This window comes from Populus alba, chromosome 19 (genome assembly GCF_005239225.2).
Source record: "Populus alba chromosome 19, ASM523922v2, whole genome shotgun sequence".
NCBI classification, from domain to species: domain Eukaryota; kingdom Viridiplantae; phylum Streptophyta; class Magnoliopsida; order Malpighiales; family Salicaceae; genus Populus; species Populus alba.
This window is the reverse complement of record NC_133302.1, coordinates 456,474-477,615: the sequence shown is the minus strand read 5'-3', so window position 1 is coordinate 477,615 and position 21,142 is coordinate 456,474. Positions and strand designations below refer to the sequence as shown.

Here is a 21,142-nt window from a genome sequence, read left to right as displayed (position 1 = left end):
TAACTCAGTCCCATAACTTAGGAAGCAGATTAAGAAGGTCAACTCAAGTTTACTTGGGTGATTTCTTTTTGGGTTTTGTTTTTCTCTCTCTTATTTTTTTATTTTTTCTCTCATTTTTTTCTTCAATTTTATTTTTTAATATTGTGTTTTTTTTAATTAATTTTATCCTTCAATATTTTATTAATTTTAAATTCAAACTTCTAATTTTATCCATCAACATCATCATAATCATCTCATAATTACATTGAAAGTTTCTACTGCCCAAAATAGTTAAATGTGAAGTATATACGAACAATTCATGGAAGCACCAAATTGACAGAAATGAAAATAGGATTCCCATAAACCTGTTTGAAATGGTAAGGTATAAAAAACGGACGATCTTAAGGCCTAAAGATGAATATGAGACTTTTAATGCCAACAACCCCAAATCAAGTGCATTGCTATTTTTATCCCCCTAGATTTTGCCCCTCGTGGCTAAACAAGGAAATCATAATTTAACTTCCCATGAATTAGGTTAAGGTCTGCAAGGAAAAAAAAAAAAAATACTATTGAAGTTAATTGTTCTAATTTGATTAAAATTACTCTAAAGGAATACACTATAAAAATATACACTACTAGACTTATCTATAACCCGACCTATAAATTATTATTAGCTGAATTAAAAACATTATTTAGAAATTAATTTGATGTAATTTGATAAAAAACTCAAGATGTCTACTCCATAAACAAAGTCAAAACAATAATATGACTTTGATTTCTTTAAAAAAATTAATTAACTTATATCATTTATATTAATATGGTTAATGTCAAAGAATCATCTCAATTCAATAATTTAAATTATCAGATAATATTTTAATATATAATTTATATAATTATTTAACACATCATTTTAAATGAAAGTCTTTTAAATTTAAAACTTACATAGAACCGTGCTATTTTATATTTAATTTTTATTAAATAAAATGATAGTTGTTAAGATTCAAACTCATGATTATTTGATTAATGAAATTATAATAATATATTAAACAAATAATGCAATCTAATAACCTAAATTTATAAATAAAATTCTAAAATATAATTCAGACTCGAGATTTACACCCGATCAGCTATTGTTGTGGTTTAAGAACACTATAAAAGAAAGGCTAAATGCAAAAGAGGAGAATATTACAAGGATGGGTCTCATTGGCAGATCATGAGTGTAGAGGTTGGAAAAGAGCATGTTGTTTTTGGTAGGTAGAAGGGCTATGTCAGATAGACAACTACCCTCTGTCTCTTCTCATAAATTCTTGCTTCTGCTGCTTCCTGTTCCTTTTTAATGTTGTCTCTTTCATATGCTTCTTTTAACTCTTACCTAGTTTCTTTAATTAATACAGTTAGGTCGACACTGTACTAATAATTGTTTTTTATTTTTTTAAAATATTTTCGAACTGGGAAACAAACGGCATCGTATAGTAAATTTGAGGACTGGACTTGCCTTCTAGAAGGAAAAGAGCATGCCATACCCTTTACCTAACTCCTTTGTTTTCTTCTCCCTTTGTCACATTGTTCTATTTGAGGGAGTAATGGATGGTCTAAGCAATGTTCAGTTCTGAAAGGGACATATGAGAGGCGAAGGACCCCCTTTTTTTTTAAAAAAAATTATTTATTTTTTATTATTTTTAATCTCTTGTCCTGTCTGTCTTCCATGATTCAAAATTTAAGTTCCCGATAATAATTGATTCAACACAAAATATTCAAAACACGTTTAAGAAATTGGAGGTCACGAAAGAGGGAAAAATTCATGTCCAACAATCCATTACTGAGGTGTTTGTATATATAATCTGAGAACTAATTTTAAAAAAATCTAAATTATTAGATTATTAGGTCATCTCAAATCAATTATGTTTATTAAAATGATATTGTTTTATTTTGTTTTTTTATTTTTTATTTTTTGGTGCTAAACCAATTAGATTGGAACCATATTTTATTATGTTAATCAAGTCATTAAAAATATAATCATGTTAACTGAGTTTGATTAAGTCAGTATTTTCTGCGGTTGAAATTATTGGATTAATCAAGTCATTGAAAATATGTTCATTAATATTTTTTTTTGTTTAAATTAAAATTTGACTTGGCTTTGTTTTTCATATTTTTCAAGTTAAAAGGTTTAATAATTACAACTACGTAATTATATGCATAATATACAAAGAGAAGTTGCGGTAAACAAACTCAGTTTTGTTAAAAGGGTGTTTAGGAGTTTTATATCAATTGCAGTTCAAATCATTTCTAATGCATCAATTTTTTTTAAATAATTTTTAATATTAGAATATTAAAATAATATGAAAATATAAAAATAATAATTAAAAAAAAATTAAAGTTTTATAAAAACATGATTTCCAAACAACTTCCAATAAACAAGTTTCACAATTGCCATTTGGATACATGTGATTCTTCGATAAACAGCTTTCGTATACGTGGCTGATTCAAAATAATCAACAAGTAAATTATATAAATATATATAGCTGGTGAAGATTGCCAAATTAATTAATAGATTAACCTACAAATGGATCATGTTTATAGGTTGATTAATTTATTACCGAAGGTCATCATCATCTGCCATAGACTCCCAATATCAATAATGATGATAGCTCTTATAAAGTGAAAAAAATTGTGCGAGTGTTTAGAACTACTGTGTCTTCTTATTTTAGATCTGTTTTATTGTTATTTTTTTTTTTATGATTTTTATGTATTAATATTAAAAATAAAAAAAATGTTTTTATATATTTTAAAACAATTTTAAAAAATACCCTATAACACGATATATTATTCCCGACAAGATTTTCAATTCTAAATTCATAAATCGGCATCAGTTTCTAATGAATGAAGGTTTTGGACATGTTTGATTGCATTTGATAATGATATTAGATGATTTTTATATGAAAATAAAAAGAAAAAGATGAATAAAGTGTCTGAAAATATAATAACAATTATTTGTTAAAGTGAGTTTTATATGAAAATAATATATATTTTTATTTTTAAAAAATTATTTGTTCTAACACCCCTTGGAGTAATCAACACCACCCCTAATTGTTCTAACCACCTTCATCAATTACACCAAAAAAAAAAAAAAATTAGTGCATTTTTGGACAGGGTATCCAATTCCACTTTCAATCTCTTCTTCATCATGAATGGAGGGACCATACCTTAAAATGGGCCATGGCTTCCTCGAGAATTCGCTTCAAGGCTAAAGCGCTCATGAAATCCAGATCATACATGGAACCGCACTCTTCATAGAAAAATCATATATTGAAAAACATAAATCGAACAACTTGCTTAGACAAGCTTCTATACTGCTTAAAACCAACCGTACACATATTTAGGCATTGAAATCCGAAACCAGTATAGCAGAAAGGAGATCAATTTGCCATGACAATCACTTCATCAAAAATTTAGGGACACAACAGAGAAACAAAAAGAAAAAATACATTTAACATTTATGTTAACCCACGCGTAGAAAACAAGTCAGCAAGAACATCAACTGCAATAATTAACCTTACATTTTTTCCAGAAGGTGTAGAGAGGAATCCACTTTGCAAATTGTTCATAAATATTATATAAATTAAAAGCTCGTCAAATGATCTATCACCAGTGATGTTTCGCGCTAACTGATTCCACCTCTTGTAAGACAGCAGAGGTTTTGTTATTACACAGTAATTGATGTTAGAGCAGACATTTGTGAAGCATCAGGCCAGACATAGCCTATGCATAGTCATGAATGAGAATGCCATAGAAAATCAAATTCCAGATAGATTAAAATGGAAACAAAGTAACAACCACAGAAGGTAGCTGAGCAGCTGTGACTTTCAAGAGGACTACAAATTCCCATAAATGTTTATACTACTCAGCTGTTTGCCTGTTGTTTACCTATCAGACAGTGGTTTTAGCTGTTCTTTATCTTATATCAGCATAAAATTATCGCCAAGAACTTCATTAGTCTTGAAAGATTTAGAAAACACAAACACGAATCCACTCTAGACTAAAAATATCAATGTCTGTTTCAACCCCCATGAAAAGGAGGTGTATTGCTTCATGAAATAATTTAACATCCAAAATGGAAGGATCTATTGGAACATAGCACATGCTCCCACAGAAGCTAAAGCTGCAAACAATTCTTCAATACTTGCAGAACAAGCCACCCCTGCAGCCGACTCTCCTACACCAGAAGACTCACGAAGACTGGCCATAATATCATAAACACATTGTAATATTATGGATATAATATAATTAGTTATATTCTGTTACAATTAGTTAACCGTTTGTTAACAGACGTTAGTTAGAAATTATATATATATATATGTCCACTGTAAAAGAGATAAATATACAAAAAAAGAAGGATTACTGCATTTTTGATTGCAGACTTTCTAAACATATCTTCCTTCCTTTTCTTTTCTCTCATAGGAAATCCTATTCTTTTAATTCTTTCTCTGCTTCTACAAGCAAAAGATACATTCTGCTATTGCAAATTCATCATGGTATCAGAGCAATAGAAGAAATCAAGATTTTATAATATCTCTGCTATATTCTAAAACTCTGAAAACATATACTCTTCTTTAATTTTTAAAGATTCACGATCTTTGTAGTTGGATACCTTTTTCTGTCATCAACTTCTTGATTCTTTTTCAAAATGTCTGATCATTTTGAAGAAAGTGCTTCTACAGCACATAAAGATTCATCCAATATCACTACTCTAAATCTTTCTGATGATTCTTCCAGCTTCTACTACCTCCATCCTTCTGATAATCCTGGCGCTCTTCTGGTTTCAGAAATCTTCACTGGCGAAAATTATATTGCATGGAGCAAATCCATGACAATTGCCTTGACAGTGAAAAACAAGATTGCCTTCATTGATGGATCTTTAGTTCAACCAAATACAACCAATCAATCACTTCGTATGGCTTGGCTGAGATCAAACAATTTGGTCCTATCATGGCTGATGAATTCAATTTCCAAAGAAATTCGCAGCAGCCTTTTTTACTTCACAACAGCTTTTGATATCTGGGAAGAAATACGAACTAGATATCTTAGAAGTGATGGACCAAGGGTTTTTAGTTTAGAAAAATCTTTGAGTTCTATTGCACAGAACTCAAAATCTATCACTGAATATTTCAGTGAATTCAAGGCCAATCCCAAGCTGCAAATGTGGACATCTTGATTCCTGCTCATGCAATATTTTTAAACATCTAACTGCTCGACAACAATTCGACTTTGTCATGAAATTTCTGGTTGGCCTTCATGATTCTTACTCATCGGTTAAAAGCCAACTATTGCTGCAAACTCCTTTGCCATCTATGGGCAAAGTCTTCTCCCTGCTTCTTCAAGAAGAGAGTCAGAGATCCCTAACAAATGCAGCAGGCATTCCAATTGATTGCCAAGCAATGATTGCTGAACACTACCACAATCAAAATTCCAAATCAGGTTCCAACTATACTACACGATTTGCTAAATACAAAGGTAAAACTGAGGCAACCTGCACCCACTGTGGATATCCTGGACATATTATTGATAAATGTTTCCAACTCATTGGATACCCTCCTGGGTGGAAGGGACCAAGAGGAAAAAGATTAGCTACCATGTCACATACCAGCAAGAACTTTCAACGATTTCCTACTACACATCATACTACTGCCTTGCAACCACATCTTGATACCCCTAACATTGTTTTCTCTCAAGAACAGATGCAGAATCTACTCACTCTAGCAAATAGCATTTCCAGCTCAAAACTAAATAACACTGCTACAGAAGTATCTACATCAGGTATATCTTTTTCATGTCATACAACATCTTCACCTCATAACAGTTTTTCTTGGATTCTTGATACTGGAGCCACATATCACATGATCTGTAGTCCTCTTCTTTTTGAATCCATCATTCTTCCTAAAACTCAGAATAACGTTCATCTGCCAAATGGTCAACATGTACCAATTCTCTTCACTGGAACAGTTAGATTTTCCCCTGACATCATTTTATACAATGCACTCTATGTTCCAGCCTTTAATATCAATCTTATTTCTGTTTCTAGACTAACTGCTGCTAACACTGTTGGTTTATTTTTTCTTCACACCAAATGTATTCTACAGGACCTAAGCAAATGGAAGATGATTGGTCTTGCTGAAGCTGAATCTAGTCTATACAAACTTCACAAACCTCCTGCTCCAAATGCTACAAAATCACCTCCTATAACAAACATCAAATCCTGTGCTGTTGCCACAAATATCTGGCATTTACGTTTAGGCCACATACCTTCCTCCAAAATCGCCTTTTTGAACAAAACTGATCCTTCAGCCACTATCAGCAACAATAGCTTTTGTGATATTTGCCCCTTAGCTAAACAAAAACGTTTGCCTTTTTTTTTATCTGTTCATCAATCTACAAAAACCTTTCAATTAGTTCATATTGACATTTGGGGACCCTTCTCTGTCACCTCTTATTCTGGTTATCAATTTTTTCTTACTATTGTAGATGATTACAGTAGATTTACTTGGTTGTTCTTAATGAAATCCAAATCTGAAACAAGACATCTTCTCAGCAATTTTCTAGCATATGTTCATACTCAATTTGACACAAATATTCAAACTCTCAGATCCGACAATGGCCAAGAATTTAATATGCCTATCTTCTACCAAACACATGGCATCATACATCAACAAACATGTGTTGAAACACCTGAACAGAATGGAAGGGTTGAAAGAAAACATCAACACCTGCTCAATGTAGCTCGATCTTTTCTGTTTCAAACCCAACTACCTTTATCTTATTGGACAAATTGCATATTAACAGCCACACACCTCATTAATCGTACCCCCTCCCTCCTTCTCCAAAATCAGACACCTTACCAACTTCTTTATCAAAAACCACCACATTACAATTACTTAAAAGTTTTCGGCTGTTTATGCTTTGCTAGCACAATCACTCATAATAGAGGTAAATTTCATCCAAGAGCCACGAAATGTATTTTTTTTGGATACCCTCCACACATTAAAGAATACAAAGTTCTTGACTTAAACACTTGCAAAACTTTTGTCTCTCGCAATGTAGTTTTTCATGAATCCAACTTTCCATCTATTCCAAATCAGGTTCATACACCTCTTGTATTCCCTGACTATCCTCAACACTTTGACCCTTTTCCTTGTAAACCATCAAACACAACTCTACATGATTCTGTTGTTCCTACAACAATTCCTATCCAACCTTCTGTTCCTCACATTTCTACCCTGCCTCCTCCTCTTACTCAACTTAGAAAATCTGAAAGAACTAAACATCCACCTACTTACTTAACACAGTATTATTGTGGACATATGGCTCAGATTGCTTCAGCAACACTAGACTCTTCCCCTTGCTTCCTGCCTGGTAAGCCCTACTCCATCCTCCCTTACTTATCTACAACTCATTTATCTTTACCCCACTGTGCTTTCACTTCTTCTGTTTCATCTATTTATGAACCGAAAACTTACAAACAAGCTAGCTCTATCCCTCATTGGCAGCATGCTATGACAAATGAAATAACAGCCCTTGAGAAAAACCAAACTTGGGACTTAGTCATTCTGCCCCCTAATAAAACTGTCATTGGATGTAAATGGGTCTACAAAGTTAAATTTCAGGCTGATGGACAGGTTGAGAGATATAAAGCACGATTGGTCGCAAAAGGATACACACAACAAGAGGGAATTGATTTTTTTGACACCTTCTCTCCTGTTGCAAAAATCACTACAGTACGTGTTCTTCTCACCATTGCTGCAGCCAACAATTGGCATTTACATCAACTTGATGTAGACAATGCCTTCCTACATGGGGACTTACATGAAGAAGTATATATGCAATTACCACCTGGCTACTCCAATCACAATGACCCTCGAGTATGCAAACTCAAAAAGAGTATCTATGGCCTTAAACAGGCTTCAAGACAATGGTTTTCCAAACTCTCTGCATCACTTCTTCAATTTGGTTTTCTACAAGCCAATTCAGATTCCAGCCTCTTCATCAAGCAATCTAAAACCACCCTCATTGCCATTTTAATCTATGTTGATGATGTTCTCATCGCATCAAATGATCTTACAGCACTGACTATAGTCAAAAACTATCTTCGCAGAATTTTCCCCATCAAAGATTTGGGACACCTCAAATACTTTCTCGGCATTGAGGTAGCTCGATCTACCAAAGGCATTGTTCTTTGCCAAAGAAAATATGCCTTGGACATCCTCATGGACAGTGGTTTTTCTGGTGCTAAACCTGTCACTTTTCCAATGGAATCCACACTCAAACTCAGCACACATGATACTAGCCCTCCCTTGCCTAATCCTGCATCTTATCGTAGACTTATTGGTAGGCTTCTCTACCTTACACTCACAAGACCTGACTTATCCTATGCCATCCAAACTCTTAGCCAATTCATGTCAAATCTCACACCTTCCATATGCAAGCAGCAGAGAGAGTCCTTCGGTATCTTAAAGCCACACCAGGCAAAGGTTTACTACTCAAAGCTGCTTCTCCCCTTCATTTAAAAGCTTATTCTGACAATGATTGGGGAGGTTACATTGACACTCGTCGAAGTGTTACTGGCTATCTAGTTTTCCTTGGCGATTCCTTAATCTCCTGGAAATCAAAGAAACAACCTACTGTAAGTAGGTCCTCTGCAGAAGCAGAATATCGGGCATTGGCAACAACTTCCTGTGAACTACAATGGCTTTCTTATTTACTGGCTGATTTCCACATCCCTCACTCTCAACCTGCCTTACTCTACACTGACAGCAAACCAGCCTCCGAAATAGCTTACAACCCTGTTCATCATGAACGCACCAAACATATCCAAATTGACTGTCATCTTGTTCGTGAAAAATTGCAAGCAAGACTCCTTACCATCATTCACATTCCTTCCAAGTTTCAATTAGCTGATGCCCTCACTAAACCACTTGGTTCTCATATGCTTAATCCTCTACTTGACAAGATGGGAATGATAAATATCCATTCTCATCTTGCGGGGGGATATTGGAACATAGCACATGCTCCCACAGAAGCTAAAGCTGCAAACAATTCTTCAATACTTGCAGAACAAGCCACCCCTGCAGCCGACTCTCCTACACCAGAAGACTCACAAAGACTGGCCATAATATCATAAACACATTGTAATATTATGGATATAATATAGTTAGTTATATTCTGTTACAATTAGTTAACCGTTTGTTAACAGACGTTTGTTACAATCCTCTACTTGACAAGATGGGAATGATAAATATCCATTCTCATCTTGCGGGGGGATATTGGAACATAGCACATGCTCCCACAGAAGCTAAAGCTGCAAACAATTCTTCAATACTTGCAGAACAAGCCACCCCTGCAGCCGACTCTCCTACACCAGAAGACTCACAAAGACTGGCCATAATATCATAAACACATTGTAATATTATGGATATAATATAGTTAGTTATATTCTGTTACAATTAGTTAACCGTTTGTTAACAGACGTTAGTTAGAAATTGTATATATATATGTCCACTGTAAAAGAGATAAATATACAAAAAAAGAAGGATTACTGCATTTTTGATTGCAGACTTTCTAAACATATCTTCCTTCCTTTTCTTTCCTCTCATAGGAAATCCTATTCTTTTAATTCTTTCTCTGCATCTACAAGCAAAAGATACATTCTGCTATTGCAAATTCATCAGGATCCATCCTTACTTGCAAACATGTGTTCCAACAGTTATCATCTCAGCAAGATTCAATGACATCCTAGTTCGATCTGCAGCAAGAGTTAAAAAACAGTCCAAATTAAAATCAAAGTGTTATCTTCCAGAGACAATCTGAGAAAAAAAAAATAGAAGCCTTCTTAAAGGAAATACTGTTGTATTATTTTAGCCTAAAACTGAGAAATAAAACCTACCAATATCCAAATTTTAGAGACATTTCGTCCTGAAAACAATAAAAAGATCCCTTTCTTTCTGCATCATAGATAACACGTCATTAACCATTTCCCACCGATGTCCTAAGATACATTCCAAAATATTTCAGAATTTCATTTAAAATTAACACTACCCCATGATATATTTAAATAAATCATTAAATGCTCTCAGAAAGAAAATAACATGCGGGTAACTGATTTTGGGACCTAACAAACTCAGTTTTTAAACCATTAAGTTGAGGATAAAGAATTAACCAACCCACCAATTTCTCTGTTGTTCAATTTAAAACTAATTTTGGCTTAAAGAGATCTATTATAGAAATTGCAATAATTCCCTTTCCTTTACCTATCCCTAGTCCCAAAGTCTCCTCCTCCATTATAAGGACCATTCCCAAATGAAGCCATTCCATGTTCCCATCTCTGAAATCAGAGCATTCAGATTGAAAATACAAGCACTTGTCAAGAGTTATAAGCAATATGATTCATCAACTAAAAACAGCTCTTTGTCTCCCACAAGAAGGCAACCCTTTGCCTGTAATTTAGTCAATTGTCTAGTAAGACAGTTGATAACATAGAAATTCATGTCTTAGATTTCTGGAGGGTTACTACTTAATTATATCAATTTCTATACATAAATCAACTCCTCCATGATTTTAGACAAATGAAAAATAAGTTTCAACCTCGATCTCTAATAATGCAAAAAGCGCCACCATGGCCATAAGAATCTTCTTTCAGCAATTGGAAACTAGATTTTCGGATTTTACAGGACAATAGCACCATCCACTTCCTTACTTTGAGAGAAGAAAAACCTATTTAAAACTTTACTCAGAAAACCTTAAATTATAAATTGATGAACTGATTGAACAGCTCTTAGCACCAAAGATTGATTTCGGACCTCTCAGACAAGAGATAAGAATTGCGCAGCTAAAAAATGATCTGTTCAAGGAAATACAAGTAACCTCTCGAGTCAGATGGTTCTGCAACAGTGAAGAATAAATCGATATCCAAAATCCCAGCAAGGAAAAGCTTGCTGTCAAACACTACAGTTAATTCCATTACACGGTCACTTTGCAAATGATCAAATAAGTAAACAGGGCATATGATTCTCAGCACGAACAGCACCAAACAGAATTGTCACACAAATTGGAGGCACAAAAGAGTAAAATTGAATTAACCAATAGGGTTTACGTTCATCATTCATGATTTATGTTAAAAAGTCTCCTACTTTCTAACTCCAATGTACTCTCACTATAATTAGATTCACTCACATTCAACAAAAGTACTTTCTCACAGTAACAATCTCTCCACAAACATGGATGCACACATACATTAACAGATTGCATTCAAAAAATGAAACAACGAAAATTAAGAACCCAAACCCAGGAAAGTTTCTTTCTTTGCTAAATTTCCTCATCTGGGCTCATTTCATTTCAATTTAACTTCCAATAAAATGTCAGTTTCAACACTAAACTTCACTAAAAACAGTTTCGTTAGTCATTTTCTTAGGAAACAGAGAGAGCATAACATAAGAAAGAACACAAACTGTAGAAAGAAAGAGAAGTTGAAAAATACCAAGTTTAGCCCAGACATCATTAGAGGAGGAACTGAAACCAGAAGAGCATCCAGCAATCTCCACGATTTTTTCCTTCAATGGGTATTATTTAAAACTCAAAAGAATGAGAAAAGTTTCTCTTTGAGAGAATTTTGATTTGTGGGTTTTGATTTTTGATTTTCGGAGTTTTAAAGAGACAGAAGAGAAGGACAAAGCGTACACAGGAAGGAGATGTCTCGACCAAGTTCAATGCAGCGTACTGCCACATTCTCACAAAATTAATTAATTTTTTTTAAATTTAATATAATTTATATATTTTAAATCATTTTGATATACTAACATAAAAAATAACTTTTAAAAAATAAAAAAATTATTATTATCATGTATTTTAATATAAAAATTATTTAAAAAATAATCAATACCACACTACTAAGCATATTTTAAAATGGGCTGCATGCAATCTATGTAAGAACTCAGTTTTATTTTTAGCATCACATTTTAAATAATCTAAAACTATTATAAAACAATTAATTTAAAATAAAAATAAAGAAAAATAAATATTTATAAAAGAACTTTTGAAATATCCAAAGTGACTCATTAGACCTCACATATAATATTTTTTTGAAATATTATATATTTTTATTTTAATTGAAAAATTATTTATAATGAAAGATTAAAAACTTAGGGTAAATTCTTTTTTTTTTTTTTTTTTTTTTAAGAATAACTATAAATTTAAAAGTACAAGGAGGCTTTTAGTAGTGAAGATTAAGAATGTAATGGATATATTTTTTTTTAATTCTAAAACAAGATATATAATTTTTTTCATGGAAATAATATTATCTAATTTATTGAATTAGATAAATTTTATGAATTCAATTCAATTCAAGGTTGCATATCAAGGTTGAATATCAATTTTTGAATTTTGATTTTTTTAAAATATTAATTTAAATTTCAAATAAAATTCAATTCATAAAAATTACACAAAAACAAAGAGAGGCTTGATTTGCTAGAATAATTCCTTTGAAATTAATATTCTAAAAATACTCATCTCTTTCTTTCCTCTCAGAAACTCTACACGAACACTCTGACAAAGATAAGTAAGAGAAGTAAAGCAAATATGGTGACTAAAACAAAAGAGCCGCAATTGAATAGATTGTAGAGTCAAGTGGTCAATGAAGGAGGAGGGGCATAAGAGCATCCCTGCTTAGTTAGAAAGCTCAAAGTTTGGCGTTCTGTCAAGGTTTTAAAGCATGGTTTATGGATCTTGAATGATTCCAAAAAAAGATCCAGTCTTGATCCTAAAGGTGTGTACTGTCACGAAAGCTCAAACTACTAAAACTAATTACAGAATCAAAATCCAACCACACAACTACCTTGCTGCCATCTACCTTGCCTCAGACACCACTGTCTCAGATTTACTTTGAGCGATTCCCCTGTTGGGTAGATTATCGAAGCCACCGCAGAACTTTTAACAAATATGTAGTGATTGTAATGTACATATCACGAAGAAACAACAGAAGAAACCGGTTTAGCTTTTAACAGAAACGGAGGTTTGGCCTTGTTACAATGAAAACAGATTCTTCACTACAAGAGCTCCTTGGAAAGCTTAATGGAGTATGGTTTAGGTCTTATCGTCTACGTGCAAATTTGAAGCGGTTTCAACAGGTGAATAAAGATTCAACGCATCGGATTCCGATTAGAAAAACATGTTCAACGTGTATTAGTACTAGTAAAGGAGCGAGACTGCAGAAGTTATGCTATGGTTGCGCGCAGAAAAAAATTCAGCAAGCACTCGTGAACTCCGAAGCAATGCACACCCTACTAATCAAACAGAGGATATCAACGGAGTCCCTGTCATCCAAAACGAGACTATTAATGAAGTCCCTGTTGTTCAACCAGTGGCTGCACACTTTATAACACATGATCCAGCAGAGGAGGAGGTTGCATGGATGAAGAATAGCTTGGTAGGAGTGATAAATGAAGGTGTTAATTATCAGGATATAAGGAAAGACTTGCATTCTAATGGAGTTCAATTAACGGGTTTTTGTTCTACGGGTGCATCACAAGCTTTGATCTCGTTCAATACTTCTGACTCCACGATGGAAGCTTTTGAATTGGATATAACGCCTTGGCATGGTTATTTTGATGAGTTGAGGCCTTGCATTGATACAGATGGTCCAATTGATCGATTTGCCTGGATTGAAGCTACTGATTTGCCAATAACTGGTTGGAATGTTACGAGCATCAACAAGATTATATCAGTATATGGTAGAGCTATAGGTTTTGACAAAATCAATTTGGGGTATAGCAATCTTGGTCATATTAATCTTTTAATTGGAAAACGGCTTCACAGATTTATTAAAGAAAACACTACTTTGTGGTTAAATGGGAAATATTATAAGATCAAATTGCAGGAATTGGATCCTCTGCATTATCTAGTATCTGAAGCTATTGAGGACAACATGACCGCTTTTGATCTGATGAAGCAGGAAGATGAGAGTGAAACAGAGACTAGTACTGTTGACACTTTGATGTTGAAAATGCTGACGAGATAACAACTAAAAGCTGTGCACATTTGGCGTTGATTGTGGATGTGATTAGCTGTTCGCATAACAACAGGGATTTGGAAATCTGTAAAACAGCTGTTTCTGATGTTCCTGTTGAAATTCTGTTCCGGAAATATTGGAGAGAAGATCACCACAACAAGATTTCAGGGGTGTTTGGAATTAAGTTTCAACTACGGAAACTACTAAACAAAAACAGTATCTAGGAGGTGCCATCAGAATCAAATGTTGAGAGGCACAACACATCCCATCCCATGAATTAGTGCCTCTTGACAGTCCTCAACTATCAGAAGAACAACACTCAACATCTCTGGGTTCTTCTACACCCAGTAGAGCAGCCATAAACCCAAATACCCAGCATATATTTCACCCTATGATTTTACAGAGAAGGAAGAGGAAGGTTAAAGTCTTTTCATCAACTGACAGTTTAGAAAACGATACGGCAGAAGGGGAAGGGGATGGTTCAAGCTCACTTGACTCTGGCATCAGACAAGGAAACGCTCGTTACACTCATCTTAGTGACGTGTCTGTACCATAAAAGAACGGGAAAGATGATGAGGTGCAAGAGATGTTAAATGCTGGGCAGTTTCTGGGATTTATAAGTGCTTAAGATCAGGCGGTTCTAACAGTATACATTACAAAGCAATTGGATAGGGAGATTGGTGATTAGGCTGCGAATTAATTAATAGAAGGTGGAGAGTCTGAATAATGAGCATAGGTACAATTAGTAATAGTTCTATTGCCTTGTAAGTTTAACATGAGTGTTTGGAGGAATGATCCAAATGATGTGAAATAATGAAGTACAATCACTAACAGGGTATTATGTAGGGTATTGTGTAGAAGAGGATTTCTTAGAAAATATAAATTTAATTGCTCCTAAAAAAACAATTTGTTTTTTTTTGTATTGTTGAAACACAAGTGGTCAGTCATAATTCGTTTGGTATTTAATGGTGCATGTAGAAAAGAATTGGTCAAATGTTAACCTAATGGAATGAAATTGTGAAAGGAAAATTTCAAAGTCTAGCAATTAATACGTTATGGAATATTTTACGGGTATTTGAGTACTAGTTAGAAATAAAGTGGTCTTTGAGAATCAATTGCTATATTGGAATTCAACCCTTGAATTAATTCTCCATCGTCTTCATCTATGGCTGAAGACCTTTAAAGCTAACTTTATGCATGGAGGTTTTGACCCTTTCAAAGGCCCATAAAGAATTTTTGAATGGACCCTCATGTAGAACTATTGCTTGTACTTTCGGTGTCAAAAAGTCTTTTAGAAAACAATAGAAATAGAAATCTTTTGCTACATATAAAAACTACATTATGGAAACATGGTATGAGAATATCGGTAAGGTTTATATTGCTGGGAAGTCTAACTTTTTGAACCAAAGAAAGAAATTCAGTGTAACATTTAATCAAAAGTAAAGAAAGAAAGTTCAGTTGACGTACTAGTCAAAGTCTTGTTTGGAAAAAAAAAAACCGAGGCTTTGAAAAAAGGATTGTGGAAATTTAGACCATTTGATTTTGAGAGTATCAGATTAGACGGAGGAGAGATGGAGGCAGCCGATTGCACGATCATGGTGTTATTAGTTTTGCCGCGTGGAAAATCATGCCATTTGACTCCGATGCGGTCAAAACCTCACCAACAACACGGCTGATAAAATAGGCCATGCACTTCACGATACACCTGCTTTTTGACTGCTTTAGCTCTCGGAAAAACTGTTTGATGCTCAAGCAAGAGCTATAAATTTGCTTGATTTTGATCAATTTGTGGCTAACGAAATCTCCTTGCTCCTTTTCCTGTATATGTTACCTTTTATTTTTAACAATTATTGCGTTGCTAATAAATTGCAAGAAAGCATATTCTTTCTCTGGAACAATAGTCTGTACCAACCTTCATCAGTCCTCATTACTTCGCTCTTCAGCTAACCTTTCTGATTGCTGCAATTTGATCTTTAAAGTCACCAAGTTGATGGAATCCGACCAACTCATAAACACCATATAGAGGTAATCTCTGCGATTGTTGCTACTGATTGCATGCATGCAGTCCCTTTTGGTTTCATCTTTTCAGCAATATCGATTGTTGCAGGACAGCGATATTCATCAGCTAACCTCTCTGATCTCCAGTTGCTGCATTTTCATAGCTGGCGGAATCCAACCAGCCCTTGGGTTATGTAGAGGTACAACTAACTCTCTTTGCTTCGTTTTAATTTCACGTATTTACTTATAACAATAATTTGGAAGTTTTACGTTCAGATAGATATATCATCATTGACCAGTTTATTGAGTTCCTTGTAGATCTTCAAGCACAATATCATTCTATTTTAGAATGCAGAAAGTAAAACGCAAGCAATCCAAAGATGAAGAAAACGATTCATCCTCGCGAAAGAGAAGAAAAGCAGACCTCAGTAAGCCTGTCAGTTTTGTCTCCACAGGTAACGTAGAAATATCTCGTGCTGAGAGCAGTTATGTTAAAATCGGATCGTGAAAGTTCCATTCTGCTATTAGGCTATGCTTATTAGCAATCAAAATCAGTTTACTTCTTTCTGTTAGAATAAATAACTAGGGGAGAGGGAGGTAAGGAAGCATGGTGGAAACAATATAATATATTATTTTTCTAAGAGAGGAAGTTCTTTAGGACACATCAAAATTAACCCCACCACTTTTATCATTTCCAAGTTCATGATTTGCTGTCAATATGTTATTTGTTTCTTAAAGATTAATCACTTTCACGGGGATTCCTCTTTATCATGTCACTTAAATTATATACATATCAAAATTCAGCTTCTCTAACAAATTCCCATCAGAATTTACATGTATTGTCTCTGATGATCGCTTTACATGCATTCCTTGCTCCATTGCTAATTTATTGTGTCATAATTTCTGCAGCTGCCATGACAGAGCTAGAGTCTTCTCGCTCTAGACCAAATGGGGCCTACGATGTATTTCTGAGTTTTAGAGGAGAAGATAATCGCAAGAATTTTACAGATCATCTATATACTGCCTTAGTCCAAGCAGGAATCTACACTTTTCGAGATCATAATGAAATTCCTAGGGGTGAAGAAATCTCCAAACATCTCCTCAAGGCAATTCAAGAATCAAAGATATCTATAGTGGTCTTCTCTAAAGGATATGCTTCTTCTAGATGGTGTCTTAATGAACTTGTAGAGATTCTTGAGTGCAAAAACAGGAAAACTGGTCAGATTGTTCTTCCTGTATTTTATGACATTGATCCTTCAGATGTGAGAAAGCAGACCGGCAGTTTTGTAAAAGCATTTGATAAGCATGAAGTCTGTTTTAAAGAGAAGGTGAAGGAGTGGAGAAAAGCTCTTGAGGAGGCGGGAAATCTCTCCGGATGGAATCTCAGTGATATGGAAAATGGGTACGCCTTTTTCCCTCTAAGATTCCCTGGCACACATTTATGGAGTAATTATACAATAGATTTTACCATGTGAAATAATAATTTTTTTTTAGCATGGTTAATTGTCTCTCTATTAAAGACTTGCTTTTGTTTATGAGCAGGCACGAATCAAAATTTATCCAAGACATTATCAAGGATGTGTTGAATAAATTGGATCCCAAGTACATAAATGTTTCTACTCACCTAGTAGGTATTGATCCCCTTGTACATACTATTAGTGACTTCATAAGTACCGCGACAGATGATGTACGCCTTGTGGGCATACATGGGATGCCGGGAATAGGAAAGACGACTATAGCAAAAGTTGTATTTAATAAACTCTGCTATGGATTCGAGGGAAGCTGTTTTCTTTCGAATATCAATGAAACATCAGAACAATCGAATGGTCTTGTTCTTTTACAAGAACAACTTCTTCATGATATCTTGAAGCAAAATCCTGCAAATATCAATAATGTTGATAGAGGAATGGTTCTGATCAAAGAACGACTTTGTCACAAAAGAGTTCTTGTTGTTGTTGATGATGTGACTTATCAATACCAACTAAATGCTTTGGTGGGAGATGGAAGTTGGTTTGGTCCCGGAAGTAGAGTAATAATTACATCTGAAGATGAACGCTTGCTTCTAAAAGTGGATCGAAAATGTCAGGTCGAAGAATTGAAACGAGATGCGTCCCTACAACTTTTCAGTTGGCATGCCTTCAAGGACACCAAGCCAGCAAAAGATTATGTTGAGGTGTCGAATGATGTCGTTGATTATTGTGGAGGGCTTCCTTTAGCCCTTGAGGTTTTAGGTTCTTGTTTGTCCGGGAAAAACAAATCTAGATGGAAATGTATAATCGACAAATTGAGAAAAATTCCAAACCATGATATTCAGGAAAAACTTCGAATAAGTTTTGACAAACTGGATGACCATAAACTACAAAATACATTTCTTGATCTTGCAAGCTTTTTTATCGGTAGAAATAAAGAATATGTAGCAAATGTACTTGAAGCTCGATGTGGTTACAATCCAGAAGATGATTTGGGAACTCTCAGTGAAAGGTCTCTGATTAATGTTAATGCTTCTGGAAATATAAGCATGCATAATCTATTACGAGACATGGGAAGGGAGATCATTCACAAAGAGTCACCTAACAACCCAGGAAAACGCAGCCGAGTATGGCAATGTGAGGATGCATGGAATGTACTCAGCAAGCAAATGGTAATAACTAAATGCATACACAAATGCTCGTTTATCTTTCTTTTTAAACTTCTTGCATATAATTACTTTGTAACTCTATTGAATTTTGTTGGTTTTTTAGGGAACGGAAGTTGTAGAGGGTTTAGCGCTGGATGTCAGAGCATCAGAAAATAATTTATTAAGCACAGGATCATTTACAAAGATGAGATGCTTGAAGTTACTCCAAATCAATGGAGCACATCTATCTGGGCCCTTCAAACTGCTTTCTGAAGAGTTGATATGGATTTGTTGGCTTGAATGTCCTTTGAAATTTATTCCGTCCGATTTAATGTTGGACAACCTAGTTGTCCTCGATATGCAGTATAGTAACATCAAAGAATTATGGTTGGAGAAAAAGGTAAGAAAAATACTACAATACTCCAAAATTTGTCCTTGATGTAATGCATATTTTTAAGTTACAACTTTTGATGATTACTTTTTGTTATTTTCCTTACTGCTTTTGCAGATTCTCAATAAACTAAAAATTCTTAATCTCGGTTATTCAAAGCATCTTGTTAAAACACCAAACTTACACAGTTCAAGTCTTGAGAAACTTTTGTTGGAAGGTTGCTCGGGTTTGTTTGAGGTGCATCAATCTGTTGGACATTTAAAGAGCCTCACTTTCTTAAATCTAAAGGGATGTTGCAGGCTAAAGATTCTTCCCCAAAGCATTTGTGAGGCAAAGTCTCTTGAGATTTTGAATATATCAGAGTGTTCACAGCTTGAGAAGTTGCCGGAGCACATGGGTGATATGGAATTCTTTACTGAGCTGATAGCAGATGGAATTAATAATGAGCACCTTTTCGCTTCAATTGAACATTTAAAGTATATAAGGAAGTTGTCACTGTGTGGATACAATTTCAATGCGGACGCGCCATTATCTACATCTTGGTCTTCACCAATTTCATCAAGTGTTTTAGATTGGAGAGCCTTGCTGCCAACTTGTTTCACTGGTTGGAGATTATTGAGAAAACTAAGACTTGCTTATTATGGTTTGTCTGAACGCGCAACTAATTGTGTTGATTTTGCTTGTTTGTCCTCTCTCGAAGAATTGAATCTATCAGGAAACAATTTCTTAAGTCTGCCTTCTGGCATCGACGTCCTTCCTAAGCTGGGGCTTTTGAGAGTGTCGTACTGCAGCAATCTTGTATCAATGACAGAGCTTCCCTCAAATTTAAAATTCTTGGATGCAATTGGTTGCACATCAATGGAAAAGGTAAGACTTCCAGTCCAGTCCAAAAACAATGAAAATCTGTTTCTATATAGGAGTCCAAATTTAACAGAGATTCAGGGCATGGGCATAGAAGGTCTCAGTAATCATGGCTGGAATATTTCCTCTGACACCGCCTCCGATTTATCAAATAATTATAAGAAGAGTTTTGTTGAGGTAATATTTCTGTCTCTTCTGCACACAAATAAAGACACAAGTGGCATATACTATATATATATATATATTAGTGTCTAAAATTTCAGCACTCTTTGTGATCAATATATATATATATGCAGGCATTGTGGAATGGTGCTTATGGATATCATATTCACGGCTATGATGCCAAATTGGTTATGGGAATCTATCATCATAAATTGCAAGAGGGGTTGACCTACCTTGGAGATGGATGTTCATTATCATTTCATATACCTCCAGTTTTTCAAGGGTTGATTTTTTGGGCTTTCACCACAAGGATTTTTTTTAGTAGGAGTCATACAATCAATGCTATTATAAGAAAAAAGAGCAATGGTATGCAATTGTTTGAAGCTACATTGGTAATAGGACTCTATTGCCCTATAAGCTGGACAAGATTCGTAAGTTTAAGTGAGATGGCAATGGAAGAATGTAGTGTACACGAAGAATTGGAATTGTATGTGAATTTGGGGAGCGAAGACATTAATGTGAAACAATGTGGGATCAAAGTGATTGTAGATTTGGATTCATTTGAAGGGCTGGAGTGGGATCATGACATTGACAACCAAGAGTCAGAAGTGGGAAGAGATGAAGTAGTACCAATTCATCTGCTTCCTCATCCTCTTTATGGTTCACTGACATATTCTACAATTGAGCAGTTTAAAGATTATTTATATAGGAAGAGTTTTTATCCACTTCGCGAAGAAACTTTCAACCTGAGCTCAATTAGTTGAAGGATTGTTTTGTGAAAAATCCATACTTTATGCCCTCTTAGATCTTCCATTATCGCCTTGTTGTATAGAATTAATAAATAAATAAATAAAGCATTTTGTTTTCGAGTTGGCAAAATGAATGATTGCAGTGCATGAATCTACAGGCTCTTTTGAAAACTTATCTCAAAGGCAAAAGTTTTAATCAGCATGGCTCAGACTAGCACTTTTAAAGAGGAATTATTTTTAAGGATAATGAGACTAGTTTTGTAGTCAAGATGTCCATACCATGATAACTTTTGTCCCTGATAATGTCGAAGGCGATGATCTTGTATAAAAACCAG

The 21,142-nt window shown here is 34.5% G+C and overlaps 2 protein-coding genes and 1 long non-coding RNA gene across 6 annotated transcripts; 2 read left to right on the top strand and 1 right to left on the bottom strand.

Moving 5' to 3' along the window:
* Positions 1-4,663: 4,663 nt before the first annotated feature.
* LOC140955143 (uncharacterized) lies at positions 4,664-9,151 on the top strand. Its single transcript, XM_073406937.1, has 4 exons — positions 4,664-5,066; positions 5,149-6,375; positions 7,075-8,475; positions 8,541-9,151. Exons 1-4 carry the CDS (start codon positions 4,664-4,666, stop codon positions 9,149-9,151), a joined length of 3,642 nt encoding a protein of 1,213 aa, XP_073263038.1.
* A 277-nt stretch (positions 9,152-9,428) lies between these two features.
* LOC118032820 (uncharacterized) lies at positions 9,429-11,731 on the bottom strand. 4 transcript variants are annotated; one of them, XR_012168863.1, is made up of 3 exons: positions 11,504-11,731; positions 10,278-10,971; positions 9,429-9,772 (listed from the first exon to the last, which is right to left on the bottom strand). It is a non-coding gene; the product is annotated as an uncharacterized lncRNA (long non-coding RNA). The 4 variants fall into 4 exon arrangements; XR_004684719.2 differs by having other exon boundaries at positions 10,278-10,351; XR_012168862.1 differs by lacking the exon at positions 10,278-10,971.
* A 4,030-nt stretch (positions 11,732-15,761) lies between these two features.
* Positions 15,762-20,927, top strand: LOC118032819 (disease resistance protein Roq1). The gene is made up of 8 exons (XM_035037593.2): positions 15,762-16,054; positions 16,137-16,227; positions 16,346-16,482; positions 16,937-17,429; positions 17,570-18,668; positions 18,769-19,044; positions 19,153-20,073; positions 20,193-20,927. Exons 3-8 carry the CDS (start codon positions 16,377-16,379, stop codon positions 20,820-20,822), a joined length of 3,525 nt encoding a protein of 1,174 aa, XP_034893484.1. The 5' UTR covers positions 15,762-16,054; positions 16,137-16,227; positions 16,346-16,376; the 3' UTR covers positions 20,823-20,927.
* Positions 20,928-21,142: the final 215 nt, after the last annotated feature.

What these genes read in the sequence shown, in the direction of transcription:
- LOC140955143 (XM_073406937.1), top strand. Translation starts at nt 4,664, where the DNA reads ATGTCTGATCATTTTGAAGAAAGTGCTTCTACAGCACATAAAGATTCA. An exon ending in CCCCTTAGCTAAACAAAAAC is followed by an intron (nt 6,376 to 7,074) that starts GTTTGCCTTTTT and finishes CTCGCAATGTAG; the next exon opens with TTTTTCATGAATCCAACTTT. An exon ending in GCAGCAGAGAGAGTCCTTCG is followed by an intron (nt 8,476 to 8,540) that starts GTATCTTAAAGC and finishes TTCATTTAAAAG; the next exon opens with CTTATTCTGACAATGATTGG.
- LOC118032819 (XM_035037593.2), top strand. Translation starts at nt 16,377, where the DNA reads ATGCAGAAAGTAAAACGCAAGCAATCCAAAGATGAAGAAAACGATTCA. An exon ending in ATGTACTCAGCAAGCAAATG is followed by an intron (nt 18,669 to 18,768) that starts GTAATAACTAAA and finishes TTGGTTTTTTAG; the next exon opens with GGAACGGAAGTTGTAGAGGG. An exon ending in ATAAGAAGAGTTTTGTTGAG is followed by an intron (nt 20,074 to 20,192) that starts GTAATATTTCTG and finishes ATATATATGCAG; the next exon opens with GCATTGTGGAATGGTGCTTA.